The sequence below is a fragment of the Gymnogyps californianus genome, chromosome 4 (genome assembly GCF_018139145.2).
Source record: "Gymnogyps californianus isolate 813 chromosome 4, ASM1813914v2, whole genome shotgun sequence".
NCBI lineage: Eukaryota > Metazoa > Chordata > Aves > Accipitriformes > Cathartidae > Gymnogyps > Gymnogyps californianus.
In genome coordinates this window covers 66,910,563-66,933,829 of record NC_059474.1, presented here as the reverse complement: position 1 = coordinate 66,933,829, position 23,267 = coordinate 66,910,563, and the positions used below count along the sequence as shown (strand labels likewise).

The window sequence follows — 23,267 nt, the reverse complement described above, 5'->3', positions numbered from 1 at the left end:
ACAGAAAAATTTCCTTCTAATTTCTGAGAAGCCTGAAAAGTCGTAACATCCAAAAATTGAGACAAGGAAATAGAAGATATTGACTTAATAGTCAAAGAATGAAAACTGATTGCCCTAAAGAAGAATAGGAGAAAGAAGTCTTACAGTGGAAACAAAAAGCTGCCAGCCTACCCTTATGCATACTTAACCTTACGCTAAATAGTAAGGTTTCTGCAACAAGCATTCGTGAATACTTAGCTACTTCAGTGAGATTAACCACCTCTACACAGCAAAATCAAGCTATAGATTAGGTTCTTCTCAGATCAGAAGAAGATACACACAAATACTGAGGCAAATTGAATACTATAATGTTGTTTAAGTGCTTACAATGCACATATTTATATACAATTTCACATGGACTTCTACAGAATTTTAAAATGCGTAAGCCACATTATTTCTTTTGGCCAAATTAACAGTTCACCTGTAGCAGGAGTTTCATTATTTTCATTCTCTGATTCCTTGAACGACTGGCTATGGTTTGGCGGTCGTCTTTCATTCTGGGGTTCCAGGATATCTCTGTATTTTGAAACCATGAGCACAGAAATAAAATACACAACAGCCAAAGCCAAAAACTGAGCCTGTTTACTATCCTCCTGTAAAAAAAGGACACACACACAGATTTTTCCATTACAATTTCAGCAGCATGTTTATTTTTCTGCAAAGTATGCCCAGCGCTACCATAAACAGACTGAGAGTAAGTTGATATGTCAACAATGGAAGAACAATATTCTCTAGTCACAGTTTGTCTCACCTATAAAGCTAGGGAATACAGCAATTGTATTCAAGTGGCACTAATCCTTTCATTTTTCATTTATAAATATGACAACTTTGACTAAGGTTGTGTGTTTTGACTACATGCTTCAAATTAGTGCAGGGACTAGGTTCCCTTTATTTATTTACAGGTGTTTTCTCTATTATGTTTCCTCAAATGTGCCAAGATATTAACAGCATTTGCTGTGAAGTACAACCAGGCAAGTATACTCAACAAAACTGTAGAAGTATTTATAAACTATTACATATTAATGAAGGAAGTGGAATAAATTCCAGAACCAGTGTTAAGGTTTTATTTGATCATCAGATTGTCCAGATGGATTGACTGTACTATGTACAATTTGAACAAGAATTGGCAAATATGCATTTGCACTACAGCTGTAACTTTATGAAGAGATTTTAAGAAAATCTTAAAACCCACTCTTAATATTAACTATGCCAGGTACCTCCCCAGAGTACTCAGTCACTCCTAGTGAAACAGAGGCAAGAGCCACATCCCAGATCTGACTAGACATTATGATTTAGCCCAAGCCTGTCCCCTTTGGCTGTCAAAAGAAGAAAAGCTTTGTACACTTTGAGATCACAGGAGAACTGAATATTTGGATCCTCACTGACCAATCAGTAAGAGAAAGGGTGTTTGGGCTTTTTTTCCCCTCATTTACCTAAGGGCTCAGGTAGCATTCAATTTTTTCCCCCTGAGCAGTTCAAGAAAGTAAGTTAAAATATAAAGCTCATTTTATCATGATTGTAGTGCCTATTGAAGCTCCACATTCCATGAAGAGTTCTGTAATAAGCTATACTGGGAGAAGTTTATGAGAAATTCTCTATTAAGAACTAGATAACATAGCTGGATCCTATCTGTTACACTGAAAAAACAACCTGTATTCCCCTCGGCTCGACCCAAATCCGTAACTTGTTGTAACCCTTATCCTATGTACTTGTTTCACAGAACAAGACAGAAATAGTAAGCTAGTAACAGGTTAGCATCAGGCAAGCACAGTGATGAAAGTCCCCTACAATGGTAAGGATTATAAAGAATTTTCTTGCTATATGAATTTTTGCAAGACAGTTTCCAACTGTACTTAATAAAGTTGTGATCCAGTGAATTAGCACTACCCCTTCCTTATTCTTTCTGCTATGTTTGTACAACTCCTTGAAATAAAGTTCATGTACTACTGAAAGTATTGCTACTGGTGGTTAAGTGGAATCCATCTGAGTTCCTCTTATACAGGTTCAAATCATGCCAATCACAATTCTGTGCGCTGAACACAATGTAAGAAACTGCATGCAAATCAAACATAAAATATTTAGATGCAAGTATAAGCATCTCAGATATAGACTTTAAAAGATCTATTTTGGATTTTTTTTTTTCTCCACAGCTCAACACAGAAGCCAAAAAGCAGAGTTACTACATAATTTTATATTTGTTTGTGAAACAGAAAACCTGGTGGATTAGATATGCAAAAAAAGCAGAGGTTGTGTGTGTATACTGGGTTTTTTAAAAGAAAAAATGAGTTCACAAAATGTGCTTGATTTTGAAGATTGCATCATTAGGATTATTTTAGTTGCCACCAGTATGGAAGATTCACTTCCTGTTACTCTTTTGCACACTGATACTGAAGTAGGGGTTGAAAGAAGCTTGTTTCAATCAATAATTGCTGTAAAGATAAAAACCAAAGATCCTTCACTATTCTGGATAGAACGAAAGTCACTGTGTAAATCATTATACTTGCTAAATAGTCCAATTATTGTAAAATAAGTTCTGGTGTCCAAGCTTGTGGCCACCAATGACTCATAGCCATTATAGCTGCTGTATTTGCTTACAGAGGTGTTTTTTTAAGCAATCAATCTCAATTTCCTCAATATCAGCTATAAAGTTGCTGACGTAGGGCAAAGATATTTTTAGTCAATTCAAGACTAAAAAACACATGCATATTTACAGCATATGCACACAAATTGGTTCCTCTGAGGGGAAGTAAAGGAATTAGAGATGACCTCTAATTTCTAATTAGCTAGAAAGATACTCATTTTTCAAAAAGTATACATAAACATCTTTATGATACGTAGTATACATAAACAGTTTGTCTATGTACAGCATGTGAAAGTATGTATTTGTACTAAACACAACATATTTAATATACAATAGGCAGAATTCCAGAGAATCAGCTCTTAGGAACACACCAAAGAGCCTGAGCAGCAGGCAGCGATTTTTCACCTCTCCCTCTTTCCAATCCCAAACACTACAACAGCTGCAGAGTATTATGAGTTCCTAATTCCTGTGAGTAGTATTCCGTTTTTGTAAATTCAATTTAGCCAAACTGCGTAACACATAGCAAGTGTTCAGCAAACAGATATATGCAGAAATCTAGCTACAAAGAAAACATTATTTGTAACTTACTATATCTCTGAACACTACTGCTCGAAGTCGATTAATATCCATATCCTGCAGGAGTCTGTCATGGTCTCGTATTGGAGAAATGCCACCAGTCACAAGGTCCACCGGACTCTATTAAAAAAAAAAAAAAAAAAAAGGGCGATTGTTTCAGATTCTGTTTTTAAAAGCATTCTACCAAGAATCATTAAGTGTGTACAATCACCCACTGTACATCATACTGTCATAACTACAGCACAAAGATCAGATATGCATTTCATCTTCAAAGGAAAAAAAAATCTGGCAAATTCTTGTGACAGATTTATTTGACTGTGGAAGGTTAAATATGTAAGTGTTAAATTCACATTTTGGAAAAACTACTTCAGGATTTCCAGTGTTCATGCTCTTCAGCTCTATTAAAGTATCAGTGGTGCAGACATAAATTAAAAGACTTCTCTCTCTGTACAGAGTAATAATTACTGACTTTTGTGTTCCTGAATGTGGTCTTATACTTGCCTTTGCTGCAGACTTCCCTGTTCCTATAAAGCCCTGCACTGTTTTTTGGTTCTTCACAATGTCTCCAATAGGCTTCATCTGTGCATGCTGCTGACACTCCAAGCAATTTCTTACTGCTACTGCACATACTTGAAGGGAAAAGAAATGTTTAGAATTACTTCAGGAAATAGTATTGTCTATATCCCTTACAGAGATGTATAATACATTTCTGTTTATCACTTAAACTAAGAAGTTTAAGAACATCAGTAAAATGATATTTTGCTTCCATAAAGTTTAAACAGTCGGAAAACAATGCTCAAAATTCTTTAATAGTTTTTAACTAATAATTAATACTAAAGTATTAGAACATGTATGCTATATCTAATGGATACTTCAAAGTGAGTAAGTTAGCATCCCTCATTGAAATTTTACCATGCATACAACCATGGGGTGGGGAGAGCGAAGACAGCTAAATTTCACAGACTAGCAAGGAAGAAAGACAAGTGATACACTAGTGAAACAAATGACAATGTTTGCTTCACAATGCTCTGTTACTCTTGGACTAAATATTCTGAAGTTACACGATTTATTTTTTTAGCTTCACAATTGTACCTGTTTCATCTTCTAACATTATTTTCAAAGGAAAAAAGGACTACCCCACCTCTATACCTGTTTGCATCCCATAAATCTTGTTCTACCTGCACAAAGTTTTAATTGCCTAGAAAGGGAGAGGAAGGCTAGTTACTGTTGAGGCTCTGAGCTGCTCTGGCACTCATGCAAATTAAACTTTTCATTACAAAAAGTCTTACAGCATGCAACTAGCATGAATACTCTCCTCCTGTATTAACTAACTGAACCCAGTTATGATCTTGTATGTTCTCCTTTCCAGAATAGTCATTACTTTTTTTAGGTAATGACCACTTTCTTTCAATCCAATTTGATGCAAGCATACTATAATACTGGATACAACTACTGCCCAATTTGAACCCTACTCTCTAGAAATTTACATCTCTAGTTTTCACCATACCTTCATCTACTGACCTCAAGATTTAAATCTCTTTTCTAAGTACTGTAAAGGTTCATGTTTTTGTATATAGTACAAAATTTCTTTTTCTTAAAGCTGTTATATTCTTAGCCTTGACTATTTGGGGAACTTTGGCAAAAGAAATATCTTCATGGATAAAATGAAAACTTGCATCCACAACAGTCAGGCTACCAAACTTAATCATTTAATTTATTTAAACTTTTTAAAGAGGAAAAGAACTCCATGTATATGCATTGCAGAATACAGTAATAGTAAAATAGTAAAAGGTCCCAACACTTCTTTGACTAAATTTAATCTTGATTTAACAAAAAAGGACAGAAAAAAATAAAGCTAACAATTGCTAACTATTTAGTAACAGCAAGCTCCTATGCTCATTAAGTGGTTTTATTTGCTTACCCAGACGAAGACATTGTCGCAGAATTCCTCCAGATGACATATTTTTCTCAGACTCAATTTCAGTGAAACCAAGAGAGCTTGCAAAAATTAGCACATCCACAAGGTTGATTAATCTCTGGAGAAATGTTAAAGATGCTTCTACTGAAAGTCCTTGAGTTGGCTCAATATTCTCCAATTCATGCTACGCAGAAAAAAATTGAAAGCAACATTTACTTCTTCACAAAGGTGATATTCCTACAACTTAAATGAAGAAAAATGTATGCAGGAAGTCCATTTTCAGTCACATTCAAAAGTGGTAATTAGTCATATTCTAGGAACAATCATTAGTATTGGGATTTAATCCCATTCCAGACCACTGTGGGACAATGAAGCTAGATAACTTCTTTTTATGTCTTCAGACAAAGAGGGCAGGCACTCAATTTATCTTAGGGAAAGCATGGAGGTAGCAAATGGAGGAAAGAGATGCTTGTGGAAATATCCCACACACACTCCTGTTTCCCAAAAGGACAGATTATAATAGTTAATACACTGCGTAAAGAAAGGATCCTCCCACAAGAGATAAATTCTCAAATAAAAATGAAATTTCTTACAGTAGCAGACGTGGCAGCAGAAAGCAATGGCAATATACCACCACAAGCCATGATCATGTTGTCCATCACTTGAGAGATGAGGTGAATTGTGTTGTGCACAAATATGACATTGTCACTGCTATTCACAAAGTCCATCACAGTTTTTGTAGAATGGCTGTCCAAAAAAACCATTCAGAATACAGCTTTATTTTTGTGGTATTTTAGCACCTTTATGCTTTCATAAAACTGAAACGAGACAGTTAGCAGCGAGGCAGCAAATAACACATGACTGTAAGGGTCAACTGATGTACCTTAATCTAAGCCTAAAACTATCTTTCCTTTCTGTTCTTAAACCTCTCCAGATCATAGCTTGCTAAAAACATCAAGATGTGTGTTAATCATCATTTGATACAAATGATACATTTGATAAAGATTTGATAAAGATACATTATAGGCTGGTGTATGATTACTTGCTATAGCAAAAGTCACTGTATCAAGCAATACAATAAAGTTGCCTGAATTGTGAACTAGATTTGAACCTAAATCTTTGGAAAAATAAAGCAAATACTAAGGGCTTCTCAGAGAAATTAAAAATCAACAAAACACAAAAACTTAAATAGGTGTTAAACATGGAAACAGATTTTCAAAACGAACCTAAACTAAAAATATATTTTAGCTATATCTGATGATGTCCTGAGAGGTTAATTTAATCACATCAAAAATTCACCTCAGCTTAAATTGTTTTAATCACTTAAATATTCTATTTCTTCATCCTTGCATTGCTTTTTATCAGGTCAGTACAGCTATATGGTTCAATTTAAATTTGACATTCACTACCTACACACTAATAATAGACACCACTCTTATTTATTAAATCTTAACATTAAAATGCAGAATTACCACTGTTTTCAAAGTTTCCTTTTTTTACTAAATTCATCCTGATGATTACGTACGAGATCCCTGTTACAAGTTTATTTTTAAATGCATAGAACATCTCTGTGTTCACAGAACCCTATCAAAGCAGCAACATAGTGTGTGTAAATGCAGAATTAATAAATACTATTTGGGATAGATTATTTTTTTTTTTAGTCCATATTTAGATACTAATAAAAGATGCAGGCCCTTACATACATTAGGAACATGAAAATCATGGTCCAATAAAAATCAACAGCAAGACTGACATTGACTTAAATGTAGCCAGAATTTCAGTTAAAATATAGGTGCAGGCCCTCAACCAATACACATTTATGTCTGTCAAGAGTCTTAAAAAAAAAGTCTGAGAATATTTGGGTATAGGTCACAAAATAAGTAAGGCTACTAAATAATGAGTAAAATACCAGATGTGCAAAATTCAAAGTCAAAGAGTGACTCTGATGCAGTTTCAACAAAATCTCAAGTTAATTATAATTGAAACGCCAGTCTAGATCATTCCATATAAAGCATAGAAATTTACCTTCTCCACATCTGTATATCTGTTTCTATGGAAAAGAGTAAGTCTGTGAGCAAGCGCTGATGCATCAGTGACCACTTAAACTCAGGAATACGGAACACAGTTGACCTAGAGTCTCTTCTCTGCCCATCTGATGTAGCAGCTAGCTCTTGTCCTGAAGAATCTTGCTGCCTTGAGGTCTGAATACGCAGTTTGCAGACCAAAAAAAAAAAACCACACCACAGTGGTTATTAGTTGCCATGGCATACACTGAAATGCATTTAATACACTTGAGATTTTAGATATTCAACAAGTTTAGACAGTGTACATCGTGACAAATAAAGCTAAAACTATTACACAAATGCTATTTACTGGATATACCAAACCTACAAACTAGTCTACAGCTGCACCAGCACACCTTCAGTCTAGGCATACACAAGCAGCAACCCAACCTTACCACAGGGGGAGTATATGTTGCTGTAGACAGTGGTTTTCCTCCTTTAAGGAAGAACGGTGCAGAATGAAGAGCATCCATTAGCAGGCATCTCTGCAGAAGGGAAGTACTCAGATACATGACTATTTAACCATGAAAAGCAGAGTTGGAAACTAAAGACTAGAGGGGTGGAGCACTGCAGCATGCAACAGAAGCCCAGTTTTAAATTACACTTGCACAAAAAAGGTAGGCTGACATGATGGAGTGATAATCCTATCAAATTTTATAGTTTCAAATATATATACATAGTGTACCTGCAGAGTAGCTAGTGTAAAAAATATTTCACAAGTTCCATCACGATATGAAAGAAACTTAGTGCTATTTTTTTCTGCACAAGCAATGTTCACTTCTCAATAATTATATCAGTTGAGATTATAAGAGACCAGACTGAAAAGAGTAAAAAGGAGGTTGAGTAAAGAAGCAGAAGAAATTCTAGATAGAATCCTCTCAGAATATATAAATGTTTCTTTCAATTCTTCAAACTTAGGAACAGAAGTACCAACACAGGTGAAGTGTCCATCTAGCCAAATACTCAGTCTCCATCAGCATCCATAAATGGATGAACAAAGAATAAAATCTTAGAGACTTCTCAGTAAACAAATTAGCAAGAATTATGGCTATTTTAATCAAGAGCTGAAAGTATTCTTTAGATAACTCACAAAATCCCCACACACTAAAATCCCCCAAATGTGTAGAGGCACACTTTTTAAAAAATCTCATAAAACAAGAACTTCCTTTTATTTTTAAGCTAGACAGATGAAGGACAGGTAGAATTTACCTCAGGTACGGATCTGGGGGGCAGAGGTGCTTCTAGACATGTGTTAGCTTTCAGTTCCAGTCTTTCTGTATCTGATGCAACACTAGAAACATCAAGCTTGGCAATTCTTTTGTCAGAGGCTCCAGCAGGCTCTGACACATGTGCATTTGCATTTTCTTCAGCTGTTTTGGTTTCACTAAAAAGAATCTTTTCTTCCTCCAGCTTCTTTTTCCCTTCTGAATCCAGTTGAGTCGCTACTTCTTGAACTGCAGAACTCACTGTTTCCGGTAAAGAAGTCAGTTCTTGGTTTTTCCCATCCACACCTTCAGTATCTTTGGATTTTAAAAGCACAGATTCAGGTTGCTTCTCTATTGCTTTTTCCTGCTTTGTCACTTTGCTTTCATTAGAGCTACGTTCCTTGTTTGTTTCTGCAAACTCTTCTGAAGGTAAAGGCATACTACTCTCCTCTTTCAAATCAACAAAGTCATCTTCATCTTCCACATCTACAGTTGATTTTTCCAGTGTTTCTGGACTTTCACGAATTTCTCCTTCCAAAGCAGTTTGCATTGCTAAAGAAGCAGCAGTGACAGCTACTGTTTCTTCCACAAGCTCGTCAGCTTTGCTCAGAGAATCTTCAATTGCTTCAGCTATTCCAGTACTGATTTCTGAAACACTGGGCTTTATTGCTTCTGGTTCTGGAGAAAATTCCGCACAAGGCACTGCTTTTAAATCCTGTGCTGTATCCCTGTCTTCCCCCTCTAACTCCTCCCTATGATTAGACACTGAATGAGTTTGTTGGTCACCATCTGATGAGGTATCTGTCTCTTTTTTTTCAGTACTGCACTCCATATCATCATCAATAATGCAGGAAGGAGCAGTAGCATCTTCTTTTAACTCCAAATATTGTTGCTTTCCCTTGGTTTCAGCTTCTTTGCTAGCTCCAGAGATTGTTCTAATTGGAGTTGAAGAATGTATTCCACTCCCTTCACCTCCTTTCCCTTGGTACTCCCTGTACATTTGAGAAAGACTCTCTTTGTGCATTTCAAAAGTTACCTAAAGGAACACAGTTGAAAGTACATTAAAAATTACATATTAATGACTGTTTTCTCTGAAAAAAACCAAAAAGTCATTGCTCAAATCACAAAGTTATACTACAAATTTATATTGGGTACTGTCCTCATGACAAAAAATAATTTCACTTTGGAGATCACTTCAACTGAGAGTAAGTTTTTCTTAAGTGTACCTGTTATTCCTGGCCAAAAGAAAGAAAAGAAAAAAAAGTAATACCAGAGTCAAAAAATCCTAGACTGATCCTAAGGACAGGAAATTAAATGTTTACTAGAAGTACTCAAGAGTTTTAAAGACTACTTCTAGTAAAAGAAGAATGTTTCTTTCTAGTAAAAGAAAATGTTTAAAGTTTAATATTTGTAGTTAACACTTGCATTATTTCCTAGGCTAATTACAGTCATCTGTAATTAGAGTTAACTGTGCTACTTGCATTTATGTAATTGTATAGGATGCAGATAAAAATGCAACAGCATAACATCCAGAGAATTACTGAATTTGAGATAGCTGACAATCTCAATTTTTTTGTAAGGGGGGACACTGTGACAAGTAGCAGGGACACTTACTATAGCTGAGCTTTTGCATCATTTTAGTACCTTGAGTATGCTCAACAATCCACAAAGATAAATAAACTTTCAAGAAGTTTACATTAAAAAAAAATACAATCCCATAAAGTCAGAGCAGAGAGAAGCATGTAATGAAGCCAAAATCCTGGGGATCTCCAAATGATACCTAAAATTCTCCAGAGGACTTCTCCTCTGGTGAATGCTATTCACCCAGTCTAAAAGGCACACCAGAACAACTACACAATCTGTTTAAAGTGAGAAGACCTTCCTATGGATGAGCTGAAAAAAAATAACATTGTTTTTGGGTATATTAAAAAAAAATCCAGATAGAAAAATTCTTCATATACATACTGATAAAACTAATTTGCCCAAATAAATAGCTGTGTGTTGAAAGAAAATCTCACTAGACTGAAGTTTTTATTACACTGTCATTCAATTTAGTTTATCCATACCTTTCTATTTAGGATTTAGATTTATCTTCTACAACAGAAGTGTTTATTTATCTGTAAGCTTAGTTCTCAAAATTTTCCCAACATACAAGCTGCAGCTGAAAGTTTTACTTTTTTTAAATCATTTTCTTTATCATAAAGATTTTCCATAGACAAAGCAGAGCAGCACATTTTACTAAATATATGAATGCACATTTTCTTATTCTCTTACATACTAAACTCATTCATTTGGATCTCATCTAAAAATTCCATGTACATGGTATTCAAAGTGATGATTAGTCAGTAGGAATATTTTCTCTTAAAACGGTACATGTAAGTCAAAAACTAACCTGACAGGTTAAAAAGGTACAAGAAATTATAGTTAACAAATCAGAGAGGAGCAAAGAAAGAACAAAGGTAAAAACGAATATTCTTGGCAGGTTGTACTGTCAGCCTTAGCTTTTTAACATACTATTTTCTCCATCAATCAAACATAAATTAAAGTACTGTAGGAGCAGTGTACTATTCTAACACATGACCTGAAGCACGTTATTTGTTCAAGTTGATTCAAATGAAACTTCAGTCTCTAGTAATAGAACTGGGATATCTTCCTCCTCCTGTTTAAAAAAAAAAGTCTTCCTACACTAGTTTTAAATCAGTTATGTACAAACAAAAAAGTGTGAATGATTACAAATGACTGAAAGTTCACCCATCTGTCACAATGGATCTATTAAATATTTGATTATAGAGTATTGCTAAATAGAGCGTGTGGGGGCATTATTATTTTAGAAATACTTCCTTCCTGAACTGTACCACAGTCAAGATGTCAAAAGCAACCCAAAATAGATCATGCTAATAACCTCTCCCTTGCAATTCTAACTCGTTTTCAAAGACATGATTAGGCAAAGCTGCTACTTTTGGTCAAATCAGTACTTTTCTGAAGAAGAAATCTTGACAACTTGAGCTTATCTGCAGCTAGCTTTCCCTCTTCTCTCTCTCCCTGTTGCTTCCTCCATTTCCAAAACTACTAAAGTTTTATTCCAACAAGTACTAGAGACATTCAACAAATAAAAATACTGTTGGTTTATTTCAGCAAAACTTATCACATGTACTTCCCAGAAAGCACACTGACTCACAATATGCATACGCATTACCTACGCAATGCAAGTATAGCTGTAACAAATCTGTGATAGCATAGCTACCTTTATTAATTTCTGTCTTCAGTATCAGAACTTGTTATTGCAATATTCATTTTGAAAAATACATGGGAAAAATGACTCCTCAATAGTATTTGCAGGCTTTAACTACACTGCATATTTACTTTTTTAACACTGTTAAGCTACATCCAAATATGAGACCTGGATTCTACTCTGGTTATGCACTGCTTCCAAAAACTGTTGAACAAGTCTCAGGTCTAACCTCAAAATCTTATTTCACTAGTTCACTTGAACCAAGACAAAGCAAGACAAAGATGAAGACGAGAATGGTACTTTTTTTTCTTTTTTTTTTTTTTTGTGGAAAGGCACAAATGAGGGAGACACATATGTCAAATTCTATTACTGCAGCAGCCATTTCTCCCCAATACAAATGGGGATAGGCATGATGACACTAAGATGATGACAAGAAAGTGGCTGGAGGGACCTGTTACAAAACATGGTTTTCTTCAGTGCTCAAACTTGAGTGCAATGGAGAGTAGTACATTACTCACAGAACATGTTCAATAACAGCAACAATTCAATCTTAATGGAATGAATCATAGAGATGTTTTGCAGGGCTGGCAGTTACTAAATCCACCTTCCAAAAAGAGCACATTCACACTGTTGCAAGAGTTTCATCAAGCAACACTTGATGCTTACATTGGTCCTTGCAAAACACAACAAGCTTTAACAGCAATATAAGGTTCTAAGTTCTGGCAGCCCTATCTACGTAAGTGCTTTGATAAATTACCAACCTGGTTAAAGTAAATTGCAAGCATCAAGGAATATAACTTTAAATGCATTCTAAAAGCGTATCATCAGTTCTGTTACAGCTACTTTCCCCTAGCACTTCAAGGAATCACTGAGGTTAAGGCCAGAAAGTAACACCAGATCTTCTAGCCCAGCCCTTGACTTTAACCCACTTTCCTACACGTTGAGCCCAGCAACATGGATTGGATAACAGCATCCAGAAAGTTGTCCAGCCTTGGTTTTAGAAATTAAGAGATGAAATCTCCCCTGGATCATTTGTTCCACATCTATTCCACCATCTTAAAAAAAAAAAGTATCCTTCTTCATTTTGAAAGTCTAGCTTCAATTTCTAGTCACTAATTATGTCTGCATTTCTGAGTTATTAAAAATATCTCAACAAGGAAGAAATACCATGTTTTCAAGGGTTTTTTTTTTCTTTAACATACTATAACAATGTTTTTAAAAGCCCAGAAGATGGAAAAGTAACAAGACCATCTAAAAAGAATGAGTTTTCATTCTGAAGGACTAGAATCCTTCCTGTGACCCCCTCCTGCAACCTTTCCAGCTCTTCAAAAAAATCTTTAATAGCGTGAACATCCATATTTTCACACATCATTCCAGTGCAAGTCTCATTAAACTCATACACAGGAGTAAAAGCAGCCTACTTTATGGCTTCTCACTTTCCACTCCACGAGTACATTCTACAGTGCTGGCAACTACTTTTGGAGAAATGGTCATTTAATTATATCTCAGTTTGTATAACCTGTGATGTACTCTTGTTCTGTAATGCTGACTTTCTTCCAATGTGCCACCAAGCCAATCCCCTTTACAAAAGCCTATTGCAGCTTCAGATTTTCTCTTACCAACCAAGTTTATCGTCTGGTTAACAGCACTAAATCAACCTTGCTTGAAAACAAGTCAAAATCCTCTCTCCGTAAGTCCAGGGTTGTGAAATTGTTTTTACTGTCCTCCCTCCCCTCAGGATCCTGAACTCCACAATCTCATGGTCACTGCAGCCGAGGCTGCCTTTGAGCTTCACGTTCCCAACAAGCCCCTTGTTGTTGGCAAGTATGAGGGTCCAGCAAAACACCTCTCCTCGTTGGCTCCTCTATCACTTGGAGGAGGAGGAGGAAGTGGTCAATGAACTCAAGGAACCTCCTGGATTGCTTATGTCTTGCTGTGTTGTCCCTCCAGCATATATCAGGCCCACAAGGGCCAGGGCCTACAAACATGAGGTTCCTCGTATCTGTCTGTAGAGGACCTCATCTGCTTGTTCTTCCTGGTCAGGCAGCCTGTAGCAGACACCCACTATAATGTCACCTTTACCTATCCTCTCTCTAATCCTAATCCAGAACCTCTCAGTTGGCTCCTTATTCATTCCCAGGCAGAGCTCCACACACTCCAACTGCTCTCTCACATAAAGGGCAACTCCCATTCCTTATCTTCCCAGTCTGTACTTCCTAAAGAGCTGGTATCCCTTTATTGCATCACTCCAGTCACGGGAGCCATCCCACCACGTCTCCATGATCCTAACAAGATCGTTATGTGCATGTCATACTTCATATTACGTTACTGAAAGCTCCAAATTTTCTGGCCCCTCATTAGCAACTTCACTGCCTCATTAATAAACATGCCATAGCCAAGATTTCAGTTATTCTTAATAGCTTAAGTTCTTATTGCCTTGCCAACAATGGAGTCCCCCTGCCTCCAAGCTATTTCCTTCACATCATAACTTCTCATTTCAAAGACATTTAAAATTTCAGTGCTGGAAGAAAATTTCATCTAGATCTAAGACTCTCTATTTTTTATAATCCAAACAATCACAAAACCAAATTCAATCTAAAAACTAGACACTGTTTCAGCAAAGCCCCCCAGTATTTATTAGTAATATATACTTACTGTATTTATTCATTATTCAAAATCTTCCCATGCTACTTTCTCTCTTTTGTCTCTTAGGATAGTGTCCTGTTGCATGGTTTGTTTTCCCTAATAACCTATATGTGCTGTCTTGAAGTCATATAGGCACCACAGTATTTGTATTAAATTTTGAATGTTAACATGTGAATCATGAATTGCAAACTGAGCAGTTTTGTTTTTCCAACTAAGCCTGTTGAAAGTTACAAGTATGAGTTCTACTGACTGTATAGGTTAGAGACGCAACCAACTTTGCAACATGCTGATATTTGCCCAGCTATGGTGAACAGTTAAAAATACAATGTATGGTACAGGGATGCAATATAATTTCACAATCAATCTCATCTGAAACAGGGAATAGACAATGGTTTGGAAGCCATCACAGAGCAATACTCTGGAAACCTAACTGTGCTCTTCAGGATTGTTAATTGCTACTACAAAAAAAAAAAAAGAAAAAAAGAAAAAAGAAAAAGAGGGGGGAAAGGGAAAGCCAGAGAAGAAGAGAGAGAGAAGAAGAAGAGAGAGAGAAGAAGAAGAGAGAGAGAAGAAGAAGAGAGAGAGAAGAAGAAGAGAGAGAGAAGAAGAAGAGAGAGAGAAGAAGAAGAGAGAGAGAAGAAGAAGAGAGAGAGAAGAAGAAGAGAGAGAGAAGAAGAAGAGAGAGAGAAGAAGAAGAGAGAGAGAAGAAGAAGAGAGAGAGAAGAAGAAGAGAGAGAGAAGAAGAAGAGAGAGAGAAGAAGAAGAGAGAGAGAAGAGAAGAAGAAGAAGAGAAGAGAGAAGAAGAGAGAAGAAAAAGAGAAAAGAAGAAAAAAGAAAAAGAAAAAAGAAAAAAAAAAGAAAAAGAAAAAAAGAAAAAAAAAAAAAAGAAAAAAAAAGAAAAAAAAAGAGTGGCAAGAAGGTCAATACAGACAACTTATCTTTACAGACGGGCAATGTAAACTTATGGGCAAATAAATCCAAGCACAACCTGATGAGAATCTATGTTGATTTAAGAACAATGCAAGAAACTGCAAGGAGACACACAATGGTAAAGAAAATTAGACAGTACAGAACTACTGGAGAACATCACTCACAAAAAAAACCCAAATCCACTTAAAAAGGATAGCAATTTCTACTCCCACCATAAACATCAGAAAGAATTTATGTCACTTAATGTATGAAATACTGTCCTTTAAATAATATTCAAATTAAAATAGCAATGCACAAAATTATGCAGCCTACCTAAAACAGTACTTTTCAAACATGCATTTTGAGTTTGGGTTTTTCTTATTTATATAAAAAAAAACAAATTTAAGAAATACTGCTTTGTAAAATCCAACTTTTCAACAAGCTTGTATAAACAGTTCTGCTCACTATATTAATTTGTAATTTGGTTTGACAGGAAACCAAGAAATAGTGATACTATGATGGAGGCACTGGACAATTCTTCCCCCACACTTCTGCTGCATGAAGCACACAAGTTCAAAGCCAAACAATACACCCTACAAAGAAAACACCTAAGGTTAACAAAAGCAGTATCAACGAAAATGCAAAATGAAGTAGAAATTATGATTACTAAATACAAGTAGACAGAGATAGTATATAAAGGTATTAAAGATTAAACATTAGGATCTGCAAGCACGCAACAACTTACAAGACAACTGTTAGCTTGAAGAACCTTAAATGTACTTAAGTCAAGTCATTTTTTATTTTCCTTAAGGCATTTCCAACTCTAAAGCTGATAATACAAAATTAATTACTAGAAATTGTTCTAAATTAGTGAGCTAAAAGGCCAATCATTAATCTTCACCATCATTTGATGGTTAATCCATAGCTGTTTGCAATGCTTGGAATGCATCTCTACGCACTACTAGTTAAAGACACTTGTGAGCTAATAACTGCAACATTTGCCTCTGCCATTAATTTTAACTTAATTTGACATCCAACATTTACTAATTGCCAAGGAGAAAAATTAGCATACAGCAATGAAAAACGTTAAGATGATTGACATTTGCATTAAAGAACATAGGGAAAATATTTCAACTATACATTAAGATTTTGTCCTTTTTTTCATTATCAGGTGGGCAATTTTATAGAGAGAAGAAGGGAATGTCTGCCAGACAGGTCAGACAATTCTATAGTACTGCTGTTTCCTTACAGAGTCTGCTCAGTGCAAACTAGCTCCTGTGCTGCTGACACCATCAATAAACCCTTCATAATTCCAGAAAGCATTACAACTTTTTAAATCTTAACAAGGACTTTATTGACCTGTTTTTCCACTTCTTCTCTAGCAACACTAACTGTTCAAAAGTGGAAACTAATCTCCAAACAAAAACAGGTCTGTTAGACAGAAGGCACCAATATCTGAAGATATCAAACCTAATTTTCAATTCAGTGAAGTGAAAGATACAAAGGTACTGTGTGCACCACACACTGACTTACAGTCTGTAACCTACTGACCTGAGGAATCTCTGGGTTATTTCTGAGTGGTTCACAGAAGAAAGCTAAAAAAGCAAATTAGCATATATTATGCAGGACACTACACATGAGAAGTTTCTAGAAGGAGTCTAAGCTTCCACCAAAAAAAAACATTCACTGACACACAAGGGGGAGGGGGGAGGGTGAACCACTGTACCAAGACATTTTTATGTTCCTACATCCTGCATTTTTTCTCCTCAGCTTGAGAAAAAAAAAAAAAGACGCATGCAAATAATTTCTAGAATAAGAAAGCAAGTACTAGTCAATATAATTTGTAAAAGTCTTTGCTTATCTGAGAGATAATTTTATGTACGTTGGCAGCATTTTATTTTCAAATCAAGTCAAGGTATTGAAACAGCATACCAAACGTATTTGCTCATTTTCACTAATGCAACTATTGCTTTTAATTTGTTTAAATTGTAATACATGAGCACATCATCCTCTCAAGGTATATATTTCCTCTCTATCTCAATCCCTGCCATCATTCCTACAGTTCAGTAGACTGTCAAATTCTGCCTTGCACATTTGATATTTAGTTATTACCAAAAATATGTTGTAACTAAATTCAGTGTTTACCACTCTGCATTGTCATAAAACCCAGCTATAGGTCTTGTGCACTTCTCTCTTTGGCCATCCTTTTCCAATGTCTCCATGTGTTGTTGGCAGCCCTGTAGCAGAGACTCCACATCCATCATTTCAACTCATGGCCCAGAGGCCCAATTCAGTCCCCACAGCCACAACACAGCCACAACCTGAACACAGGTAGCAGCAAGTATAGAGGAGGTTTGCCTCAAACTCTGCAACAACAGCAGAGGAGGCCACTAACAATTCTAGAGGTCCCATCTTCCAATGATTTTTATACCAAGTTATACAGATGAGAATCCATTCTCTCTTCAGGTCATCTTTGCTTAGGAAGACTATCTCATAGCTGTTTGCCTCTTTATACATCAGTTCTTTCCACTGCAAACATTTCCCCATTTCTTCTTTTTGAGACCACTGGTACTTCTCAACCAATAGTAAATCTCTATTACACTCTTCTTTTAAGGTTTCTGTGTGGCTTCCTCTACCCAGCTGATCCTGTTCTTCCCCATTCTCAGTTTACCTTGCTCACTCTATTCCTATCCCCTATTTCACACTTTTCTTTCAACTTGAATTAGTCAAATTTTAGCATCCTGCAGCTTTATTCATGACATCCCACTCACTCAAACTGAGTGAATAATGAGATGGAGGAGCTCCCCATTAACCACACATGCTGCATGCATAAGAGCCCATCAGTGGTACAGATCCCTTCTGTACCCGACTATTCTGCCTGCTGAATAATGAAAATACTTTCTTCTCCTCAGAGGCATTGATTAGGAAAAGCCTTCCCACACACCTACTACAAAAGAAGCTATAACAAGGAAACACCTAGAAAAGGTGAAGGATTGCATCATAACCACACATCTTGGAGGGTACACAGCTTTAAAGGAGGCTGCACATTCTAGTCTCCAAGTTCCTTCTGCTCTCCATAAGCCAGGTGACTCCCCTGAGAATCATTTCTATCTAGAATAAGCAATAATTTTTTATAAATAACTATTTATACCATAAGAATAAACCCCATATTTAAGCATTTCAAGTGTGCTACTTAATTTGCATCTCCCCCAGCTTTGCTTCATTGATATATTGGGCATCGCACAATTGAAAACCAAAAACCTGTAGTAGTACAACGACCTTCTTGGCTAGCTACCTCTGCTTCCCCTCAGGGCCATGCAGACACGCTTTTCAGAGGACTGAAGAACATCTGAAGCCTTCAAAATGCCCTAGAGCTAAAAATGCCTGCACACACCACTGTGGGAGACACTCCCTTCTTCAAGATAGGGAGAAAAAATGGAGACAAAACTGTCCTCAATAACTCATGAATGCCAATGGGATTTGGACTCAAGAGATCCTGATCTCTTTTACTTTCTAAAACTACTGAGCCACGTTCACTTCTCTGCAAGTTAGTTTTTAAATTGCCATCATATATTAACTTCTCCACCACCTAATCTTTGCTCCTTTTGCCAGTTTTCCCTCATCTGACAGTGATGAAAATCAGGTAAACATAACACATGTAAATGCTGTGCACACCTTTTTATTTTCTCCTGTATTAAATGAGCAGAGCACCAAAGAACATACAAATTTACTTAACACTCACCAGTGTTTATTACAACTGTACTTCCTTAGACTGAAAACTAACAATTATTTAGAAATATGTTGTATGTTAAAGTTACAGTACTAACGTTTTAAGATTATACTTCTTCCCATTCAGATCAAGTGAACAAAATTTTTCCACTTATACAGTAATCTCCACTTACATAGCAATAAAACTGTAGCTTATACATATTAATATTTCTGAGTCTTAATGAAAATCTCTTGAGCTACTAAAAAAAAATTTTTAAAAAAATCAGAATTTACCCAAATATCTTCTCTTTAACCAAATCACATGGTAACATGAAGCAACTTTTTAGTAGTAAAATATATTTAAGGGCCTGAAATAAGCAAATGCTAGTTCTTCCCAGTAGTTTAAAACATTCAGATAATTTAGGAGTGTATTATACTGTGTAAATCATTATATTCTTTTAAAACTTGAGGAAGCTGAAAGGTCAAAAAGGCAAGTCGTCCACCATTCTTTACTTGTTGCCTATTATTAACCCGAAAAATCATCAGTCCTTTTTACAAAGTAACATGGCTAGGCAGATAAATCTAAGGCCTAGCTAGCATGGTTACAACGTTTAAAAAACAGAAGTTCTGAGATGGTTTCATAAATTCAGCACTGGCCAGTTAGAACAAACGGGAGTTGTGATTTAATTTTTTCATTAACATTTTTATTGAACTAGAAACCACAGATTAAACACCTTTGTATACACTGTGTTAATATTTGGAAAACATCAAAAAACACAATATGGAAATGAGCAAAATACGTGAGTAATACTAAGAAATTTGGCTTTAAAAAGGTTACACACACCTTCTAAATTCTGAGTGCAAGGAAACCAATGCAGTGCAATTATGCTAGAAAAGCCATTGCTGCTTATAAAACGTTGTGCAGCTGTTGGAGGAGAGGGTTACAGTGACAAACAGCTTCCCTGCTACAAAGGTGGCAGGAAATCTATCAAACTGGACAATAAAATTGCAATTGAGTTTCTTTGGCTTTTTATAGCAGCTGCATGTATCTTGATGTGTAGCTCTGCAAAACCTATCCAATTCTGTAACACTAGTCTTTTATGTACTAGTTCTTTATCATAGAATAGTGTTATAAATTAGTGGCAAGAATGGCGCAAAGGGTTGTAAAAAGGAAAAATAAGCAGTAACCCAATACAATTAGAGATGAAATAATAAAAACACAAATTGGTTATTCTCTTAGCAATGTTAAGGAAATATTTTTGTTCCCATAATTCCCACATTACTTTGAAAGCATGCTAGAAATCAAAAACATCTGAGATGCACTTAGCATCGAACAATTTGCCCACTGAATTACGTCTACACTGTGTTATGTGTGAATCTATATGAATCTCAATATTGGTATAACAGGACACAAGAATATTCAAAATAAGTAAAATCAGAGGGATTAAAAATTCATTATCATTAGCTATTAATATCAGTTTATAAGGACATTTTCAAGTGATTAGTAAGGTTTTACCACAAAGAGCTTTTTTAGTGATTTATCCTAATTTTTGCTTATGTAATTAAAAGATAGGTATGAAATATCATCTAGCTTTATATTGCTAGTTGCATAAATTGCATATATTATTTATAAAAAAGTTCAAATGGCAAATGCATAAAGGTGAAAAAATCCAATTTTAAAATCCTTGATTATTGCATCATCATTCATATCACTATCATTAAGTAAGTTTCTGGGTGCTTTTGTTGTTTAATTATTTTCATTTAGGCGTCTGGAACTGGATAATATTAGCACCGATGTCCAAACAAACTGAACTCCTTTATGATTCCTTCAAAATTACAACACCACTCTGCTGCTAGCTCTGCCCACACTCTCACACTTCTAACCTTGCCATTGTTCAACTTCCTCTGAAGTAGGTTGGAAGAACAAACAGTCCTTACATATTGACTGGAAAGCCAACAAAGTTAGAGTTGGGAAAACTGATACAGGAAGTTACTTGTACGACCAAGGATACCTCACTATGCCAGCATGCCAGGAACCAAAAATGAGAAACACAAAGAGTGAAGCACATCATTTTCTCATTCACTATGGTATTGCGCAAAAACATACAGTGTTTCAGGAAAAAAAAAAAAAAAAAAAAAAAAAGTAACATTATCTGTACCTCAGTTTTTTTGGTATTTTCTAAAACTGTCGGGTTTTTTCTTAACAGTTGGCCATGGCATCACAATAAAATCTTAGTTTTGCCTCTATGAACTCTAGACCATTGATTAGCCACATTAAGTCACTGAAGATAATGACCAAAAATCCTTATCATTATTTTGACATAGAAGCTGTTTAAATAAGATCTCCAACATTGCATTATCTCACGAAAAGAGTCTAAGAATAGAACTACAGCTTATAAGATAATGTGCTAGACAATTTTTAAATTCAATACACCAAAGCTCTGTATAACAGAGGTAGAAAGGTAGTCTTCCCTCACCCACCTCTCCATCTTTCCCCAGGGACAGTTCCCCAGCAATTCCCAGCAATCACACAAATGCTTTAAATTATGCCAGTTTCTATAAAAGCACATTAGGGATCTTTACTCTGGCTACAGCTTGCCATTGTACAATCTACTCCACCCACGCCCTCTGCATCTTGGGGGAAAGAGAGGAAGCAAGTTTTTTGAAGACTGCAGAGCCGACACAAAAGAAGATTAAGAATATTTCAACAACTAAAATGTGATCTCTGCAAGGGTTAAAATTTGGCCCTGTATTCTTTGCACCTGGATTCCATTTAGCTAAGTGACTATTCAATGATATTATTTCACACACTTGTATTATATAGATTTCTACATTTGTCTCCCCATAGCCCAATAATCCACCATCGAGCTATGAATGCGATAAATAAACAGAGGTGCAAAGTAACAGTATTCTTGCTGTCTGCAGAGACTGACTTTTTTTGAGAAAATATTCATACAAAATCAAGGACCTCAGAAATGCTAACAATTCCTTAGAATCATAAAGTGATCTTTAGAATTCACAGATGTCCTTTTCACATCGTTAAGTTGCACACATTTAGAAATATATAATTTATAATTTAATTCATCTAAAGTAAATATTTCTGATAAACCAGAATAATTACAAGGCCCACACTGGCCTCAATCTTTTGTTCGGAATAAGGCAGGGCAGTTATCTTTTATACTACTGTGCCTTGTTCAAAGATCCACTAGTAACTTTTATGATATAATTCTGGTTGTAACAACAAAAAAAAAAAAAATCAGACAGAAGAATAATGAAGGGTAATAGTCTCATTCACACTGCAAGGATTTGCGTTCTCACCCTGTATTCCATGACAGCTTAATAGCTGAAGCATCTGTCTTAACTTTGATTTCTTTGCTTTTTACTGGTTTGTTTTACAGCCTTTTGATGTTACTAAAAGGTATTTTTGTTTATGAATAGATATGGTGCGCCACCTTGTGTTCGTGCCATTATTAAAAAGCAAAACCAGCATTAAAATTTTTCAGAAATGCTCCTGAAATTTTATTATCTCATTTTTGAAAATCTGCATCATTTTCAATATAAACTAATACCATCACAATTTGAGCAACAACAAAAAAAGATTTGTGTTCAAACAACAAAATTAACATTTAATTGTCAAATACTTGAAAGCTATGCCCAGTAACAGATAAACACTGGGCTTTTATTTAACTACTGACCTTCACTTCAAGACTATCTCACTGTATGATACAGCACTTTAAGGCTCTAAATCTAATTACACAGCATAACAAAATTTCTCAACTATTTCAAATACTTACCTTTGAATGTGTGATCGACAGTGTATCCACCCAAACACGCCAGCCACCCCACTCATATTTGATTGCATGGTAGAGCAAAATTCGAAATATGGTATACACCATCTCAGTTATCTTCTGTTCCTCAGAAGTCTTCGGATTAAAACAGCAAAGGGAAAGCATCCACTCCTGCCAGACTGAGCACTGCAACAAACTCCTGCAAAATACACACATGCTATTTAGTCAAATTTCAAAATATATCTTAGAAACATACAGCAGCTAAGTCAGGAATTCAACATGTTTAAAACAACTGCTATGTGCAAGCTTCTCTAATTTTACGTATTGAAGACCATACTAGAGTATAGAATTTGCTGAACAGCAATGAAGCTGTATCTGCTTAATGAGTCTAATTTACTAGGAGACCTTTTTATTTACTTTGTATACAAGTGCATACAGCAAGCTATCTTACCTCCTATTTTCTCTGCTGTTATTAAAAAGTTTAATCATATCTGAGAGAAAGGCTCGTTGAACCTCCAGAGTTTCTGGACACTGTGGAGAATTACGTAGCAGGATTGCAATAACTTTCAAAATCTCTGTAAAACAGTTCATGAGCAACAAAA

General features: G+C 35.6%; 1 protein-coding gene across 1 annotated transcript in view; it reads right to left on the bottom strand.

Moving 5' to 3' along the window:
• The window catches only part of LRBA (LPS responsive beige-like anchor protein), a 432,278-nt gene that overhangs the window by 338,865 nt on the left and 70,146 nt on the right, over positions 1–23,267 (bottom strand). The window contains exons 21-29 of the mRNA XM_050895295.1: positions 23,117–23,240; positions 22,672–22,864; positions 8,387–9,418; positions 7,140–7,315; positions 5,708–5,861; positions 5,118–5,298; positions 3,698–3,825; positions 3,209–3,316; positions 461–632 (exon numbers count right to left, since the gene is read on the bottom strand). Coding sequence (XP_050751252.1) covers positions 461–632; positions 3,209–3,316; positions 3,698–3,825; positions 5,118–5,298; positions 5,708–5,861; positions 7,140–7,315; positions 8,387–9,418; positions 22,672–22,864; positions 23,117–23,240 — 2,268 coding nt within the window. The remainder of the gene's footprint in view (positions 1–460; positions 633–3,208; positions 3,317–3,697; positions 3,826–5,117; positions 5,299–5,707; positions 5,862–7,139; positions 7,316–8,386; positions 9,419–22,671; positions 22,865–23,116; positions 23,241–23,267) is intronic.